The sequence below is a fragment of the Vipera berus genome, assembly GCF_964194415.1.
Source record: "Vipera berus genome assembly, chromosome: W".
Classification (NCBI taxonomy): Eukaryota; Metazoa; Chordata; class Lepidosauria; order Squamata; family Viperidae; genus Vipera; species Vipera berus.
This window is the reverse complement of record NC_138210.1, coordinates 11465431-11483811: the sequence shown is the minus strand read 5'-3', so window position 1 is coordinate 11483811 and position 18381 is coordinate 11465431. Positions and strand designations below refer to the sequence as shown.

General features: G+C 38.9%; 1 protein-coding gene across 1 annotated transcript in view; it reads right to left on the bottom strand.

Moving 5' to 3' along the window:
• Positions 1-11640, bottom strand: part of LOC308676042 (ubiquitin-conjugating enzyme E2 Z-like) — a 95653-nt gene extending 84013 nt beyond the window's left edge. The window contains exon 1 of the mRNA XM_081341754.1: positions 11174-11640. Within this exon, the coding sequence (XP_081197880.1) occupies positions 11174-11508 (335 nt within the window). The 5' untranslated portion in view covers positions 11509-11640. The remainder of the gene's footprint in view (positions 1-11173) is intronic.
• Between the last annotated feature and the right edge of the window lie 6741 nt (positions 11641-18381).

Sequence of the window (18381 nt, the reverse complement as noted above, 5' to 3'; positions counted from 1 at the left end):
TGGAAACTTCACACTGGACTTCAAGCATCTTGCAGTGTGTGCCTCTCCATTCTTCCTCCAGACTCTGGGTCCTTGGTTTCCAAATGAGATGCAAAATTTGCTTTCATCAGAAAAGAGGACTTTGGACCACTGAGCAACGGACCAGGTCTGTTTTTCTTTAGCCCAGGTAAGACGCTTCTGACGTTGTTTGTTGCTCAGGAGCGGCTTGACAAGAGGAATACGACATTTGAAGCCCATGTCCAGAATCCGTCTGTGTGTGGTAGCTCTTGATGCACTGACTCCAGCCTCAGTCCACTCCTTGTGAAAGTCCCCAACACTTTTGAATGGCCTTTTCCTGACAATCCTCTCTAGGCTGCGGTCATCCCTGCTGCTTGTGCACCTTTTTCTTCCACACTTTTCCCTTCCACATAACTTTCTATTAATGTGCTTTGATACAGCACTTTGGGAACATCCAACTTCTTTTGCAATTACCTTTTTTTCTTTTTTTCTTTTTTTAAACTTTTTTTTATTAAAGAGTTTTACAGAAACGGCTTCCGGTAGCGCTGCCGCGCTGAATGGCGGCGTTCTGAAGCCGCCCGATCCTGGGAAGCGTCAAAACGCCCGGAGGCAGCGAAAATCAGCTGTTCCGCGGCGCTGGAGCTTCTTCCTCGGGAGAAGAGGGAGAGGCGAGCCTGCCTGGATAGAGGTAGAGCTCCCCTGTGATTCTCCCAAGCAGTTTGGGGGATAACAGGGTGAGCCCCCTCGGAGCCCAGGCTTTCTCCACTCCCAGGACGTTTTCGCTCCAAAAGGAGTGGAACAAGACGCGACAACTACACCTGCTGCTTAGAGGGGACTGTATTTTGTTCCTTTGGAAAGCAGGCAGAGCAAAGCAGGAAGATCTGAATTTATAAATTGGATTTCAACTTTAACTCAGTTCCATTATCTTCTTCAAGTTTCAAGTTTGAAATGGAGTAAAAATGGCGCTGGAATGTTTCTTTCCTGTGTGAAGAGACTGTGTTTGAAAATTGTTATATTTTGCTACAAAGCAAGAGATACAATTTGCAACTGACTTTATCCAGTATCGGATTTTGTGTATTTGAAAGCCTGTTCCCTATTCTTCTTATTGAAGATTAAGAACTTTGAGAGAATTGTTATTTCTTCTCCCCCCCCCTTTTTTTTTCTTTTGAACTCTGATTCTGCTGGGTGAAAGAGGAAATTGAAACTTAAGAGATGGCTGCGAGACGTGGGGGAGGGCCCCCGCTCTCTAAGAATGTTATCTCCTCACCTATACCACAAGCTGCAGGGCAGACTTCGATGAAACCTACAGTACAACCACCCTCTCCCCCACCTCCTGCATTTACACTGACAGACATCCAGCAAGTTGTGATGCAGTCAATGCAAGTTTTGCAACAAGAAATAAAGAATCAAAACAACCAGATGAGGGAAGATATAGTGTTTGCACTCCAGGGCTTAGCTGCACATATAGAACGCCTGGATGTTCGTGTGGATTCAGTTATGGAGTATGTGGAGAACTTGGAAAATAAAATTATTGATGCTGAACAGAAGATTGATAGAGCAGAGGCCAAGATTGACAGAACAGAAAACGAGGTTATTATATCAGAATATAAGAACATGGAGTTTGCTTTGCGTATCAGAGGCCTCAAAGAGAATCCTAAAGAAAATCTGGAATGGGAAATAGCACAAGCAGTGGCTCCTGTTTTGAAATGGGAACCTGAAGAACTACTTAAGGAAATGGATAAGATATTTAGGGTTAACTCCTGGATTGCTAGGCAAAAAAGTCTACCTAGAGATGTAGTGATTTATTTTTCCAGGAGATCAACCAGAAATTCTATTATCCAGGCCTTTTATCGGGAAAAATTTCAGATTGCAGGCCAAGATATTATGATTTTAAAGGAGATACCTTCAAAAATTCTTAGAAAGAGGAAAGATTTTGCCTTTTTGTCTGATGAGCTTAAGAAGCGACAAATCCAGTTCAGATGGGAAATACCTATTGGAATTGTGGTAAATCATGCAGGGACCAGATACAGACTGGATACAATCTTAAAAGCAAAAGATTTCTACACTAAGGTCCTGAAAGCAGGTTTACCACCATCTCCCCGAATTAAAAGAACAGAAGCTAGACAAGATGATAAACAATTGAGTGAAGGGGCAATGTTATTGCCCCTTGAGGAGACGCAGAAGCCGGAGGCCATGGAGCAGAGTTTGGCATTAAAGGAAGATCTAAAAGAACAGAGGATGACAAGAGCTGCACATAAGCGTATGGAAAAAGAGCAAAAACAAAAGCCTGTAACTGGTCCAGCTACACAAGATGCGGTTGTTTCAGAGGCTGTGGGAGGAGCACGTCCTAAGAGAGCAACAGCTGATCTTCAGGCCTTGTTCCAAAGGCTCATGGTCACCAGAGATGGTGAAGTTCCTGACATGGAATGCTAATGGGTTAAATTCACCACAGAAAAGAAAGAAAGTATTTTTTTATCTGAAACAACATAAAAATGACATTGTTTGCTTACAAGAGACACATATTGCATTAAAAGATCAAAAATATTTGATTAATTCCCGATTGGGAACACATTTTGCATCTTTTGCTCCGGACAAGAAGGCTGGAGTAGTCATTTACTTAAGAAAAGACTTTTCAGCAAGATTGATTGAATCGGATAAACAAGGGAGATATGTTAGTATTGAATTAACATTACAAGGAAAGAAAGTTCTTCTTATTGGATTATATGCTCCAAATCAGCAACAGCAAAAAAATTTTAAATTTTTACATCAGAGACTAATTGAACTGGATTACAAATCTGTTATTATGATGGGGGACTGGAATGGGGTTTTGGTGCCATCTGAAGATAAGAAGGGATCTTCTAAAAACTTTTTTAATTCAAAATTGCCTAAAGCTTTTTTTGATTTGAAGGAAGATCTGGAATTAAGAGATGTATGGCGGGAAAGGAATATGAGAGACAGAGATTTTACTTTTTTTTCGGATAGACACAAATCTTTTTCAAGGATTGACTTCATTTTGATTACTACTAACGTTCTTCGGTTAAGAGCGTTAAGATTTTTCCTAGGACAATGTCTGACCATAGTCCTGTTTGGTTGGAGTTCTTTGCTGAAGACACTAGTAGGAGATCCTGGAGGCTGAATGAGAATTTATTTACAAATGACTTGTTCTTGCAGAAATGTAGAGAACATATGAAAGAATTTTTTGTCATGAATATGCATAAAGGTACCTCGATGGAAATGGTTTGGGATGCTAGTAAAGCCTATATGAGAAGGGTTTTGATTTATATGAATAATGCTTATAGGCGTAAGCAAGTGCAAAAACGCTTAGATATTGAGGAAGAGATTAAAACTAAGGAGAAAAAGTTCATTTTGAATCCATTGGATAATAATTTAAAGATCTCAATACATTTATTGAAAGAACAATTTAATATGCTATTGGCTGATCAAGTAGCAACTAATTTGCGTTATGCCAAACACAATACTTTTTGTAACGCCAACAAGCCTGGTAGATGGTTGGCTTATCAATTAAGGAAGAAACAGAAATTACGTACTATAGACAAAATAGTATATAAAGGAAAAGAAGTCTACCAACAAAATTTGATTAAGAGGAGTTTTCTAGATTTTTACTCGAAATTATATTCTAAAGAGAATATACAAGCTTTAGATGTAGACAAGTATTTACAGGGAGCTCATTTTCCAAGACTTTCACAAGAACAACAACTTGAGATGAATTGCCCAATTACATCAGAAGAAATTTCTTTAGCTATTAAACAGTTGAAATTGGGCAAAGCTCCGGGAACAGATGGATTAACAGCAATCTATTATAAAAAGTTGTTGCCTGAAATGATTGAACCCTTAAAGATTTTGTTTAATGAAATTCAGACTGGAGGCGCAGTTCCTCCATCATGGAGGACAGCTTTTGTATCGTTGATCCCAAAGGAGGATCAAGATCTTACTCAACCTAAAAATTATAGACCTATATCGCTTTTAAATACAGATTATAAGATTTTTGCTAAAGTATTGGCTAATAGATTAATGCAAGTTTTGAAACAAATGATTCATAGTGATCAATCGGGATTTATATCTGGGAGGTATATGAAATATAATGTAAGACAAATTGTTAACTTGCTTGAATATTTGGATAAGAACAACCAAGTCTCTGCAGCATTGATATTTTTGGATGCAGAGAAAGCCTTTGACCAATTGAATTGGCAATTTTTATTAAGAGTCGTTGAGGAGATGAATTTTGGAGAAGGTTTTCTACATGCTATTAAAGCTATATATCAACAACAAACTGCACAAATTATAGTTAATGGGGGATTAACAGAGACTTTTAAAATTGAAAAAGGTACAAGACAGGGTTGCCCCCTATCACCATTATTGTTTGTTTTAACATTAGAGATTTTACTAATTAAAATTCGAGAGTCCTCTTTGATAAAGGGAATTAAAATAAAACAGAATGATTATAGATTGAGAGCTTTTGCTGATGACTTGGTTGTGACAGTATCCCAACCGTTACAGTCGGTTATAGACTTGATGGAAATTATAACTCAGTATGGTAAGGTTTCTGGGTTTAAGGTGAATAGTAATAAGACTAAGATACTATCCAAGAATTTATCTATGAGTGAAAGGGATATGTTATCTAAATTAACAGGTTTTGAAATAGTGAAGAAGGTTAAATATCTAGGAGTATATATTGCAGCCTCAAATGTAAAATTGTATAAGAATAATTATGAAACACTATGGTTGAAGGTACAAAGGGACTTAAATAATTGGAAAAAATTACAATTATCATTACTGGGAAGAATTGCAGTTGTTAAAATGAATGTTCTACCAAAGTTTCTCTTTCTGTTTCAGATGATACCTATATTGAAAAAGGATGCCAACCTTGATCAATGGCAGAAGGGTATTAACGAATTTATCTGGGCGGGGAAAAAACCAAGAGTTAAATTCAAGATTTTACAAGACACCAGGGAAAGAGGGGGACTCAAGGCGCCGAATTTGAAATTGTATTATGATGCGGTTGCCTTGACCTGGGTTAGTGATTGGCTTAATCTAACTAACAAGAGAATACTTCATCTTGAGGGATGGGATTTGGTATATGGATGGCATGCATACTTGCTTTATGATAAGAAGGTAGACAGGGCTTTTAAATCCCATATTCTTAGAAGTGCTTTATTGCGTGTCTGGAAAAAGTATTATTATAACTTAAATTATAAAATACCGATTTGGGGAATTCCTGGACACACGATAGAGGGCGTATCTATGGGAGTGAGTATGGATATGGTTTCTTATAAGGAACTACTTAGATTGCAAGGGAATGATTGGCAACTTAAACCAGTAGAGGAGTTAAGACAAGAAAACATAAGTTACTCTTGGTTTCAATATACCCAATTGAAAGCTAGGTGGAAGTCAGATCAAAAGGTTGGCATCACAACTACAGATCAAAATTTAGTAAAGCAAATTAGAGATTCAAATTGTGCACATATAAAGAGGATATATAATGCTTTAATTGAATTGGATTCGGAAACGGAACTGGTTAAAGACTGCATGATAAAGTGGGCACAAAATATTCAGGAACCAATTTCCCTGGACACCTGGGAGATAATTTGGGTCAGAAATGTTAAATTTATCCAGGCTCAAAATTTAAGAGAAAAATTTTATAAAATGTTTTATAGATGGCATCTGGATCCCAAGAAGCTGTCCATTATGTATCCTAATGTACAGTCTAAATGCTGGAGGTGTGGTAGTTTAGAAGCTACCTATTTTCACATGTGGTGGACTTGTAGAAATATAAAAGCTTTTTGGATTAAAATTTGGTGGAACATTCAAAAGATTTTTAAGAGAAAGATAAAGTTCTCCCCGCAATTGTTTTTATTGGGCATTGTTGTAGATTGTGATGTTAAATAAACTAACTTGATGTTGAACATGATAACGGCAGCACGGTTACTGGTGGGACAATATTGGAAGAAGGATAGTTTGCCCACTGTAGAAGAATGGGTGTTTAAAGTTTCGAATCTTGCAGAAATGTCTAAGATTTCTGCTTATCTGAAGGATCATTCACAGGAAAGATATATTTCAGTTTGGAGGAGATGGATAAATTATATTCAAAACAAATTATGGGACCAAAAAGTACCATTTAGCTTATGAGTAGATTTTAGTGGGATATTGTTATTGGTACGTTGTTTGTAGTTATGTTAAAAGAGAGTTAAAGCGCATTATGAATTTGGTTAATTGTATATTATGCATAATTTTTATTTAGAATATGATTATTGTAACTATAATCCTGTATTTAGCTCTGGGAAGTGGGGGGGGGGAAGTGGGTGGATTTGGGGTGGGAGGGATTTTGTTTTTGTAAAACTCTTTAATAAAAAAAAAAGAGTTTTACAGAAACAAGATTTTACAATATATCCCCAAATCCCCCTCACCCCAAACCACCCCACTTCCCAGAGCTAAATACAGGATTATAGTTATAATAATCATATTCTAAATAAGAATTATCCATAATATACAATTAACCAAATTCATAATGTGCTTTAACTCCTCTTTAACATAGATACATACAAAGTACTAACACTAAGATAACAATATTCCTCTAAAATCTACTCATAAGCTAAATGGAACTTTTTAGTCCCATATTTATTCTGAATATAATCTATCCATCTCCTCCAAACTGAAATATATCTTTCCTGTGAATGATCTTTCAAATAAGCAGAAATCTTAGACATTTCTGCAAGATTCGAAACTTTAAACACCCATTCTTCTATAGTAGGCAAAGTATCCTTCTTCCAATATTGTCCCACCTGCCTTTTGAGGCTTTCCCTCCTTATGGAGAGTGTCAATGATGGTTTTCTGCACAACTGTCAGGTCAGCAGTCTTCCCCATGATTGTGATTCCTACTGAACCAGACTGAAAGACCATTGAAAGGCTCAGGAACCCTTTGCAGGTGTTATGGCTTAATTAGCTGATTAGAGTGGGACACTTTGAGCCTAGAATATTGCACCTTTTCACAATATTCTAATTTTCTGAGATTGTGGATTTGGGGTTTTCATGAGCTGTACGCCATAATCATCACAATTATGACAAATCACGGCTTGTTGGAACATCCATGTCTTCAGGTCACGGTGGAAGGACCGAAGGTCAGGGGCCGTCCGCAGCTCCGGAGGCAGTTCATTCCAGAGGGTCGGCGCGCCCACAGAGAAGGCTCTTTCCCTGGGGGTCGCCAGCCGGCATTGCCTAGCCGACGGAACCCTGGGGAGGCTGACTGTGTGGGAGCTTTTGCACAATATTCTAATTTTTCGAGTTTCACCTGTAGTCATTTCTTATATAGAGAGAAACTCCACCTTTTATTTGGTCTGTTTCCTTTAAATGATTCCATTTGTGGGTTTCATCCCACCAGGTTTCCATAATGGCAACATTATCATATCTGCCCTCATTTACCTGAATTTCTAGTTCACCCTGTTTACTGTTCATACTCTGTGCAGTGGTGTACAGACATTTGAGTCCTTTATAATTGACCCTGTGTTTACTTTCTACATAACCTGTGTGTGGTGCCTGAGTTCCCCTTATTTTCTTACCACCTGTTTGGTTAGTGTACTTTGTTTGGCACTTGCTGTCAAAAGCTTGATTTTGCTTGATAGCAAGGTTGATATTCTTGTCCACACACACATCTATGTTACATGCACTGCTAACCCTGTAGTTTTTGATTGCCGGGGACAGGGATGTTCTGTATCAATTAATTCACCGTCCTCATTGTTTAGCTTAAATATTCCTCCAGAAAATCTGTAAGTTTATTGCCAAGTAACTCAGTCCCTCTCTTTGATGGATGCAAACCATATTATTGTTGTTGTTATTTCATTGGACCAGTTACAGACGTTGTGACTAATATAACCTAAGTCCTAACACGTTAAAAATGTTCAGTTCAGAAATGAGACTGTTGGGAGGAATTCTCCCATTCAGACTCTTCCAGCTGGGATTCTCACAATCAGTGCAGAGGGGAACAAATAGAATGTGAAGCCAGCTACTGGAAAGATAGGTTTGATCACTGAGATTAAAGTTGAGTGACAGTTCAGCATGAAACCCCGGCTAGCGAGACAGAATGGTCCTAAGCTTGAGTTCTTATACCTTTTCATGGTTTCCAAAATTGTCATTTCTTTTGGTGAGTTTAAATTTGTCTTTTCTGATTTGTTGGTCAGTGTCTATTGTTGGGTTTGGGTTAAATTCTTTCTCAAATCTGTCTAAAAGGTGTTAATATTTGCTCCAGGAGGGATCCGGTGTTATTTTATTGTTATGGACCTTTTGGTGTTCCTATTCTAATTCTATCAGTTCTAGATATAAATGGAATTAAAATAAATAAAAAAAAATAATTGCTGTTAGCCAGTTCTACATTCCTTGTAGCCAGTGTGTGTGTTAAGTGTTTGTTTATTTAGCCTCAGGCTGCCACTGAGTCAGACTAGTTATTGGGTTCTTCCTGTATTTGCCAAGATATTTTTTCTTTGGGGTGAGGAGGGGATGTCCTTCTTTTATCAATAACTTTCAAGTATGTTCTCTTACCAGAATCTTTAACAAATGCAGTATTAATGCCTTTTCAAAACTCTGCCTGCAAATTACCCCCTCCCAATTCTACTTCTCCTTTTCTTATCTGTTGTTTTCCATGCCTTTGTCTGCCTCTCTTGGGAGAGTCCACCCAGAAAGGGGGGAGGAGTTCTTGTTCTCATGTCTTTCAGCTCTGCACAGATGACACCCCCCCAACCTTTGGAAACAGAGCACACACTGACCCAAATGCCAAGGAGCCATGGAATCCAGCCATCTACAAAAAGCCACCATGCAACCTGAGGATGCCCCAAGTTCTACCAGTCCCCCAGATACCTGTGAAAAGCTGAAGAAAGAAGCCATGGGACCACACGTGAAGCCTTAGAAGAAAAATTGGACTATGGGGGGAGGGTGGAAACTCATTGTAAAGTTTTCTTTCTTGCTTCATTTGTATTGTAACAAGCCAGTTGAATGTATTTATGGAGAGATGGCATTTGGGAATAGTTGGCAGAGCAAGTCCTGAACACCTTGGGACTTCTGTATGGTGGGAGGAAAAAAATTATCCAGAATGTTTGTATTGCGTGTTTGTATTAGCCCCCCCACACACACACACCATTTAGAATCACATTGAGTCTCCCTTCTACTTACCTTCAGTAAAGCTCCACCCTGATTCTTGCCCTGTGTAGGAACAACCTCCAGCAAAATTCCAAGGGGGAGGGAACCAGGACCCCTCAGGTGATTTGCAATTCATATGCCATGAGGAGGTATCAGGAAAGAGATCTAAGCCCTGAATATCTTGCTCTGGTGGACTCAGATTGGGCTCACTATGTGCAGTTTAAAGGATGGAATAGCCTTACTTGGACACTGGCTAACATTAATTGGACATTACAAATTACAAACCTGGATGCACTGAATTAAGAGCTAAGGCAGGAAACAACTCTTGAAAATGGGCAGCCAGTGGTTAGGTACTGAGGCAAACCATGGCTGTGAAGATTTTTGGGAGCAATGTGCAAACCTGACTGGAAGCTAAAGGTGACATCCAACATTTGAAAATAATTGGCACAGAACATTGGTAACTATAAATTTCTTTTCCACCTAATTTTTGCCCTGACTTTTAGAACTTTATGGGCAGGAATCTTTTTCTGCTGCCTCCATTAGTATTTTTCTTTTTTCATTAACAATTTAAAGTTTGTTTACCAAGTATCCCTGATCAGACCAATTTTAATCTTGTGCCAGTAAGTGTGTCATTCACACTTATGGCACAAAGGGGGGAATTGTGGGAAGTCAGCTCCCCAGAGAAGGAAATATTAAAAGGGCAGGAAAATACATTTCCTAAAAAGAAGTTAAAGAGGCAGAAAAGCATGCCCAGGTTTTCTTAATAGCCCCAAGTCTCCCTCCCCCAAGCAGAAACCAACTCTATAGAAATGCAGATGTAAACCATTCAGGAAGGTTGAAGCTAAGAAGACTTCAGACATCTAAAATCTACATACCCCAGCCCCAGGGAGGTGGGCTGGGACAGACAACCAGCAAGAATCCTAGAGGGGCACACCTAGGCTCAGGACAGAATACATGACAAAGGAAATACAAAGCTTGAAACAGGAAATAACTCCAGACAATAGAGTCCAGGGGGTATAAAAACTCACTACCCACATGTGGTCACTCTCTCCTTCTTTTCCTGTTGGATCCATGTTTCTGTCTGCCTTTCCTTTGCAATAAACTACAACCTTCTTCCCAAAGCAGTTGCCATGTTTATTCCCCGCTTGGAGGAACCATGATGGAGACTTTTCTTCCTACACTACCTTTCACTGAAACCTGGATATGTATGTTGGGTATCTTTTAAACAGATAAATCTGTTTTCTATTTGAGTAAGAACTCCACAAAAAAAGCACACAAAAGAAATGAACTGGAGGGTAGAATCCAAATCTATTTCTACCATCAATTCAACATATGGCATTGGGCAATAACGTCAACAAAACAATGCTGATTGGCCTGCCTTTAAAAGGGCTTTTGATCCAAGATAAAATGCATACACAAAAGACTACAAAATGATATGCAATCAAAGAAAGATATAGCACTGTTTGGATCTCTACTTCCCTGGACAGCTATAAATACACAGAACATTCTTGGAGACTTCTCATTAGTAGAAATTTAACTCCAGTTTTAAATATGTTAAATACCAATTGCTTTTTGATGCAAAATAAGGAAGTTAATTTTAGAATGGAAGTAATCTTTGTTCAGTGTCTTCATTAAGGTTCAATTGACACTGGATTTTTGTGTTCAGGGGTAGGGAAGTAAGAAGGCATTTATAATCAGAAGTGCATTACATTTGTATTTAACACGTTTAGAGATCTGTATTTTTACAAGAAAATGCAGGAATGAGAGAGATGAAGCTGTCCCAACCCTGTAATCTATCACCAGCAAGAATATAAAATAATACTTTATATAAAGGACTGAACTTTGAAAGCCTAACCCCACCTTATGCCGAAATACTAAGGACAGAGGGAAATGCCTGGGTGGAGAACGGAACTACACTGCACAACGCTCAGAAACACCGCGCCCTTTCTTACAAGGTACTGGCTAAATTCTTTAATGGTAAAACGGGATTACTAATATCTACTTCCTTCTTCCATTTTCCGGAGCTCCTTACCGTTTGATGCGGAGCAGGCAGGCAGCACTGGGCCTCTCTTCGTCCCAGTCGCCACTAGTCGTGGGGTCCCAAAAGGCCGAATGTGAAAGGAGTACTCCGGCGGCGGCGGCGGCGGCGGCGGTTGGGGAAATTCCGGGCACCGAGGCTCCCGCAGACCCGACTCCGGATCCTGATCCGCCCCCCGCTGAACCCAACCCCGCCACCGCCCACAGCTCGGCTGGCAGGAAGACGCCCGTGCCTCCGCCACCCGCTTCAGGTTCCGGCCCACTGCCTGTCGAGGCCGCCAACATCGCCCCCGAAGCTACCTCCTCAGCAGCTGGACTCTCCGCCATCATCGCCAGGAATCCCGGCTACGCTTCCGGGACCTCCCACACCATCGATAGAGACGGGCAGAGAGGATCACGACTCACCACCATCAACAGCGGGACACATCAACCATTGAGATAGAGTCCCAGCGCGCCCTACGTTGTTCGTTCCTGCAGTAGCAGCTAGTGAAACTTTGATTTCGTAAGAATTCTAGAGCATTGTCCTTCACTTCCGGTTCCGAATATGTAGTAAGTTCCAATAAAGGAGAATATTTGTAGCTCGAGATTAAAATGAGGGGTCCTTGGTGTTTTCTTGAGCTTGGTTGTTTTCTTGCAGACGTTTAGATAGATACCTTTATTGTCATTTTTTACTGTGGGCACAATGGCACACATTAAAAATGAAATATAGTTCCTTGCTTTTGTTGGAAGAAAAGTCTTCATCATGATTCCATCCAAGCTGGGAATAAACATGGCAACTGCTTTGGGAAGGTTAGTTTACTGCAGAGGAAAACCAGACAGAAAGACAGTTCCAGCAGAAAAGAAGGGCTGACCATATCTAAGAATAGGTTTTTATACCCTCTGGATCCTTTTGTTTGGACTTGCTTCCTGTTCCTGTTTGAGGCTATTTCCTATGTCATGAACTTTGGACCTGAGTCTGAGTGTGCTCTTCATTCTGATGGTGATGGGTTAATCCTATTGAAGGGATTTTATTATGCTTAAGATTGAAAGGAATAAAAGTATTATTCAGAAATTTCTAATGAGTCTAAAGGTTTAAAGGAAAATAAATAAAAGTTATTCTTTTATAAATGGTACCAAATGTAACACCAATGAATTGTATAAAATGTAACACTAAGATGTGGGGCTATCTACAGTATTTCCTGCTTAGACAGAGAATTCACACTTGGTAATCAACAAAGTTCTTTTGAAATGTTAAAAAGGATACTCACCTCAAGAAGGTGAGTAAAACAAGATAGTGTAGTGACGGATGTAAGGAAGTTGTTACAATAAGTCTTTTGGATGTAAAAGTTCAAAGAGGATCTTTTAGAAATGTAAATGACTTCAAAGACTAACTTAAGTTTCTTAGGGGGGCATGTATCGGGAAAAGAAAGTATAAATGCCTAGTTTGAAACTTGCTCAGTGCGCTCTTTGAACCCAATCCAACTTGGGAAGGGTCTAAGAGGCCGCGTTTGCAAACGCTTTCTTTCTTCTTTATTTTCTTTACTATTTTCAATTTTCTTTTCAATAAATCTTTGTTTTTGTTAACCAGACTTGTCTTTGAGTTGTGAGTATCAAATTTTGGGTTTTTAAATCTCACAATCTTGGCGACCAAACGTGGGGCTTGAAAGAGCCTCTTGGGGCGAGCTGTTCTCAGTAAAGTCCAGGGGCGCGCCTGTTGATTTCAACTGCCTGGAGTTGTCTGAGATCTAGCTTCCCATTGCAGGCTCCGAGCCAAACTAAATTAACAATTCTGGTCTACAAAATCAAAGAATAGGAAAAAAAAGGGAAGAGAGTCAACAACTGAGGCCCAGGACCAGGTAACCCAGTGCACTGGCCCAGGTAAGAAACTTTTGCCCCGAAGGAGGGAAACACGCAATTGTACCTGGGTGGTCAGGAGAGCGATTGTGGGAGGTTTCTGCGATAATGGCTGTGTGAGTGTGATGGGCTGTGTTCTGGGAACACTGGTAAGTCCAAAGCGAGTGCGGACCTGAAAGGTTGCATTTCCTTAACCCGCGAGGGGAAAGGACAGCCTGAAGGGAAGCGAACTAGTGTTGAAAATTTTGAGTGGCCATAAAATCGAGAACCTCAGGGAACCATAATCAGGGAAACTCTCAAAGAAGATGGGCAATTGTTGTAGTTGTTGTTGTAAACCTAAAGAAAAGAAAATTCAAAGAAATAAAAGCAAGTTTTTCTTCTATCTTTTTCTTTTAATCTAGCTCTTTGGACTATTCAATTCCCTTTGTCAAAGGTGAGGTGAGGAGGGTGCTACTTTTCCCCTCCCCGTTTACACTTGCAAAAGACCCCAGGTTCAAAATTCCTTTTAGTCTTTCCCCACTGTCTTTTGAAGTTGGTGGGATAAATTGGAGGTAACCATAAATGTTTTCCCCCCTTTTCAATTAAAAAGGGGAGACCTGTTTTGGCCTAAAACCCCAAATTGATATGTGTGTTTTGTTTTGTTATATATATTTGGACATTTGGAACATTAAGCTTGGACTTGGAATGGTGAGAAAAATAGGAGATGGTTAAAGGGCCCTATAGAAACCATGTTCGGTTGGAATCACCTCATGATTTTTCTCACATCTTGTAAGACAAGCCATATGTCTAAATAAATGTTGTTTTAATAGTATCTGTGTATATATGTCTGTGTTGTTCTGTGTTATTTCCAAGACTTGGAAGAGGGTCAAAATCCTCTCTGATAACACCAAACAAAAATGTATGGTTTGTCTGGAGAAAGTATGAAATGAAATTTTTGTATGTGAAATTGTTTATGCAAGCAGTCAGAATGGAAGTGAATGAGTTAATTTGCTGATATGTAAATGTGTGTGTTAGCCTTCAAACATCACTCACCCCCACCAGTCCCTGGTGTGAAAGGAATAGTAAATTGCAGATTTTATTGTTGTAAAAGTAAATGAAAAAAAACCAATGAGACAAGTTTCATGGACAATGTGTGTGAGAATTTATGTAAAATGCATGTGAAGGACAGCAAAAAATTTTAGTGGTGAGATTTTTGTAAAATTTCTTTTACTCCTGTCTCTTTCTCTTCCCCCCTCCCCTGGAGAGAGAGAGAGAGAGAGAGAGAGAGAGAGAGAGAGAGAGAGAGAGAGAGAGAGAGAGAAGGGGGGGGCTGGTCATTTTAACCATTTTTTTCTGCTTAGAATTCTGGTCTGAGGAAGGGGGGGTGGGTGTGAAATGTAATGCCCACTCTTGCAGTTTCAGCTTGTAATTTTTTTTTTGAAAGAGGATACAGTAATTGTTGGACAAGTTTTTGGAAATCTTTGAGTTTTAGTTAAACATCACCCAAAAGAAATTACTCTGATCTTTTTGTGGAGTTGTTTTTTTTTTGTTATTTTTAATGATGTTTTTGTTTCTGTGTGCAGGACACATTGATGGAAGGTGATATCTGGGAGAATTGGAATTGCAATTCTGTCCTTGTTTAGGAACAGGGAAGGAGTTGGGAAGATTTTTTTTAGGATTGTGAATGGCTATGTTGTTTTGACTAATGATTTGCATGCAAAACTATTAGGGAAAGAGGCAGCCAGTGGCATTTTTGTCTAAAATTGACATTTGGGGAAGTCTTGGTGGTTAGCATTTCTTGTTAAGTGTGGGTAATTTTAAATCAGAAAGCCCAAAGGAGGTATCCACTTGCTCATAGCAAAGTAGTTGGGGAAAAAAAAACCACAATGAAGGTGGGATAGTAAATGGAAAGAAAATGGAAGTGGAAGCTGGGAGAATTTCCCTCCCTTAATCAGCACTAACCTGTGGATTTTATGCCTTACAACAGGCTCTGAGATTGTTAATAAAGGAAAAGGGGAACATATACACTGACTCCAAAAAGGATTATGGAATCTTCAATATTTTTGGAGAAGAGAAATGTAGAGGATTAATTAATAGCTAAGGGAAACAGTTGGCTCATGCAAAAGTTGATAGAAGCTGTGGAAGCAGAAAAGACAGAAGTTAGGCCAGAGTGGCAGAAGGGCAGTGAATGAATGGATAATAGAAGGGAGAAACAGAAAAGTGGTTTTTAAGTTGGTTTGCACAGATTTGTGAATTGCATGCATTAAAATTGTTGGAAACAAGGGGATTGCCACTAACGGGGTCATCCTAAACGTGTGAATTGTATGCCTTAACACAAGCCTTAGAATGCTGAAGGAACAAGAATGTACTATAGAAATATGGAAAGGGAGAAACATGGGAAGTAGAAGAAAGTGAGAGGTGGATGTTGCATGATGGGAGTTGGATATTGAAAAGACAGAAAAAAAAATAGCTAGAACACAGAAGCAAAAAAAAAGAGATAAATGCTGGTGATACTACACAATGAACACTCCTCATAGGATGTGTAATAAATGAAAGACTGGTTTGCTTTATCAGAAACTTCTGAGATTTTTGCCAAAAAAGAATGTTAATTTCAAATTCTGTTGAAAAAGTGGAGATATCTGTATGTTTGTCATTCCATTCTTTGTTCACAAGTTCTCTCATTCCTATAATAGAAACTGTGAAGCAACTATTAAATCTTTGTTTTTGTTAAAAAATATTACAGATAAAAAAAGAGGTGTACGGTTGTATTTATATTTTAGTTAAACAAATCTGTGATAAATAGAAGTAAATAAAAAGCTTTACAAAGTTTGGCGTTGAGGCCATTTCAATATAGGCCTCAATGGGAAAACTGTCTTTATCCCTTTCAAATGATGTATGGGAGACTTTTGTTACTTTCAAGAATGTCAATGAGGAAGAGTAGAAAATTACTCAATATTTAATCTGGCGTAGGTTTTCTCTTCCATCTCAGTACAGGCCCAGGCTGCCCTACCACCTGTCTCTGGCCATTGTTGTTCCTGGAGAGTGGGTTCACGTGAAAAGAACTGTCACCTAAAAATACCAGTCCTGAGTGGTCTCAACCATGACAAGTCCTCCTGATTTAAGGAATCAAGGCGTGAGTCCATGGAAAGTCCCATCATTCCCTCTCCAGTGACAAGCTCTGCAGCTGGACGGCCTGCAAATGAAATTTCAACCTGCCTCGCCTGTTGAACTGTTTCCATCCAAGTATGAGAAAAACCTCAATGGATTGGACTACCCTGGAAATCATGTTCCTGGAACCTGGACTGTGTATTGCAATATTTTTCTTCTGCTACTGTTGTTTCCCTCGTACCTTCTTTGGTAGAAGGAAGGACCATGGGCAAAAGGGAGTTGTGTTTATAACAAGGCTACGTATTCCACTTGCAAAGGGGCAACAGAGTCACTTGTTATGCTCCTGTCAATACAGTGCAGCTTTAACAACAACTTTAAATATGGACATATGGAGGAACATACAAACATTACCTTTTGGGGAAGAATAACACCAGACTTATGGACAGGTGCCAGAAACTTTTTTTTTTTGATGCATGTAAAGCTATTGACTGAAATCAAGCTAAATGGACTAAGTGCCGAGACAGGCATACTCATTAAATGCCAAATATGTTTGCACATCCTACCCAACCTGGCATAATCAAAGGATTCCTGCAACCTGGTGTGCTTCAAGATAACCAGACCAATGGATTTTTCAGTATCATTTGAACTTGCTATCAATTGAACCAGATACAAATATGGGTTCAAGTTGATCTTCCTGAACTGGAAACCACATTTGAGATTCCTTCAGTATCAAAGACATTTTTTTATTGATCTGGCCCAAACAATTGTTTCATTTTCAAATGTGAAGTTTGAGAGAACATCACTTCTTATTTTAATTTGACTTAGAAAGAAAAGGACTGTCCAACCAAATGGGTTCTCTATTTTGTCATTGTGGCCCTAAACTGAATTATTAGACCCCAGTCCAATATTACATATAAGGAATATGTCAAATAAGTCACTGACAGAAATGTGAAAGCTTGTAATCATGTATATGTATCTTTGATTATGTGCAAGCAACTTTGTAGGTGCTTTATATTGGGAAATTAGTTATATAAAAGCAAATGTTTCATGCTTTAGGTACAGGTGATTGCTTATATGAAAAGAACATGACTTTAATAACAACAAAAGACTGGGAAGAAAGAAACAATGTTAATAATGAAGGTAGGAAAACAAGGGTTGGGGAAAGAAGATTCAGAATATAATAACTTGCTTCCACAGGAATTTGAAGAAAAATTAGGGAATGATGAATTCCTAAAAGTATATAAGAATAATTCAGGTAGAAGAGAAAAAGGGTGGAATTAAAGGTAAATAAATAAAAGTTATTCTTTTATAAATGGTACCAAATGTAACACCAATGAATTGTATAAAATGTAACACTAAGATGTGGGGCTATCTACAGTATTTCCTGCTTAGACAGAGAATTCACACTTGGTAATCAACAAAGTTCTTTTGAAATGTTAAAAAGGATACTCACCTCAAGAAGGTGAGTAAAACAAGATAGTGTAGTGACGGATGTAAGGAAGTTGTTACAATAAGTCTTTTGGATGTAAAAGTTCAAAGAGGATCTTTTAGAAATGTAAATGACTTCAAAGACTAACTTAAGTTTCTTAGGGGGGCATGTATCGGGAAAAGAAAGTATAAATGCCTAGTTTGAAACTTGCTCAGTGCGCTCTTTGAACCCAATCCAACTTGGGGAAGGGTCTAAGAGGCCGCGTTTGCAAACGCTTTCTTTCTTCTTTATTTTCTTTACTATTTTCAATTTTCTTTTCAATAAATCTTTGTTTTTGTTAACCAGACTTGTCTTTGAGTTGTGAGTATCAAATTTTGGGTTTTTAAATCTCACAGGTTGAAGCAGAAGCCAACTGAAGATCAGAAATAATATTTTATCTTAAGTATTGACAAGTACAAATGTGAAAAGCAGAAGTTACAAATTGTAAGAGGAAATATCGAAACAACTATAGGAGACAGACTGTGGTAATAGAAAATGAGATGGTGAAAGATAGGATATGGACAAAGGGGCTTCCTGGAACATGGGAAGGACAGTGGTTTTAGGCGGTCTGGAAAGTTTATTGGATGATTAGGGAAGGGGTGTTGAGTGTGATAGGGGAGGTGGAATCTGCGTCAGGGATAGGATATAAAAATGTGTCAAACAGCTCTGTAAGGTGTGGCTGAACTCCTGTATGTGTTTCAGTCCACCAAGCCTTTGCAAATGCTTCTTTTGAAATAAAACTTTGTTGCTAGAATTCCAAGTGAGTTTGTTTTGTTTTGGATCTTGAGCCACGTTCCAAACAAGGTTGATGTTAG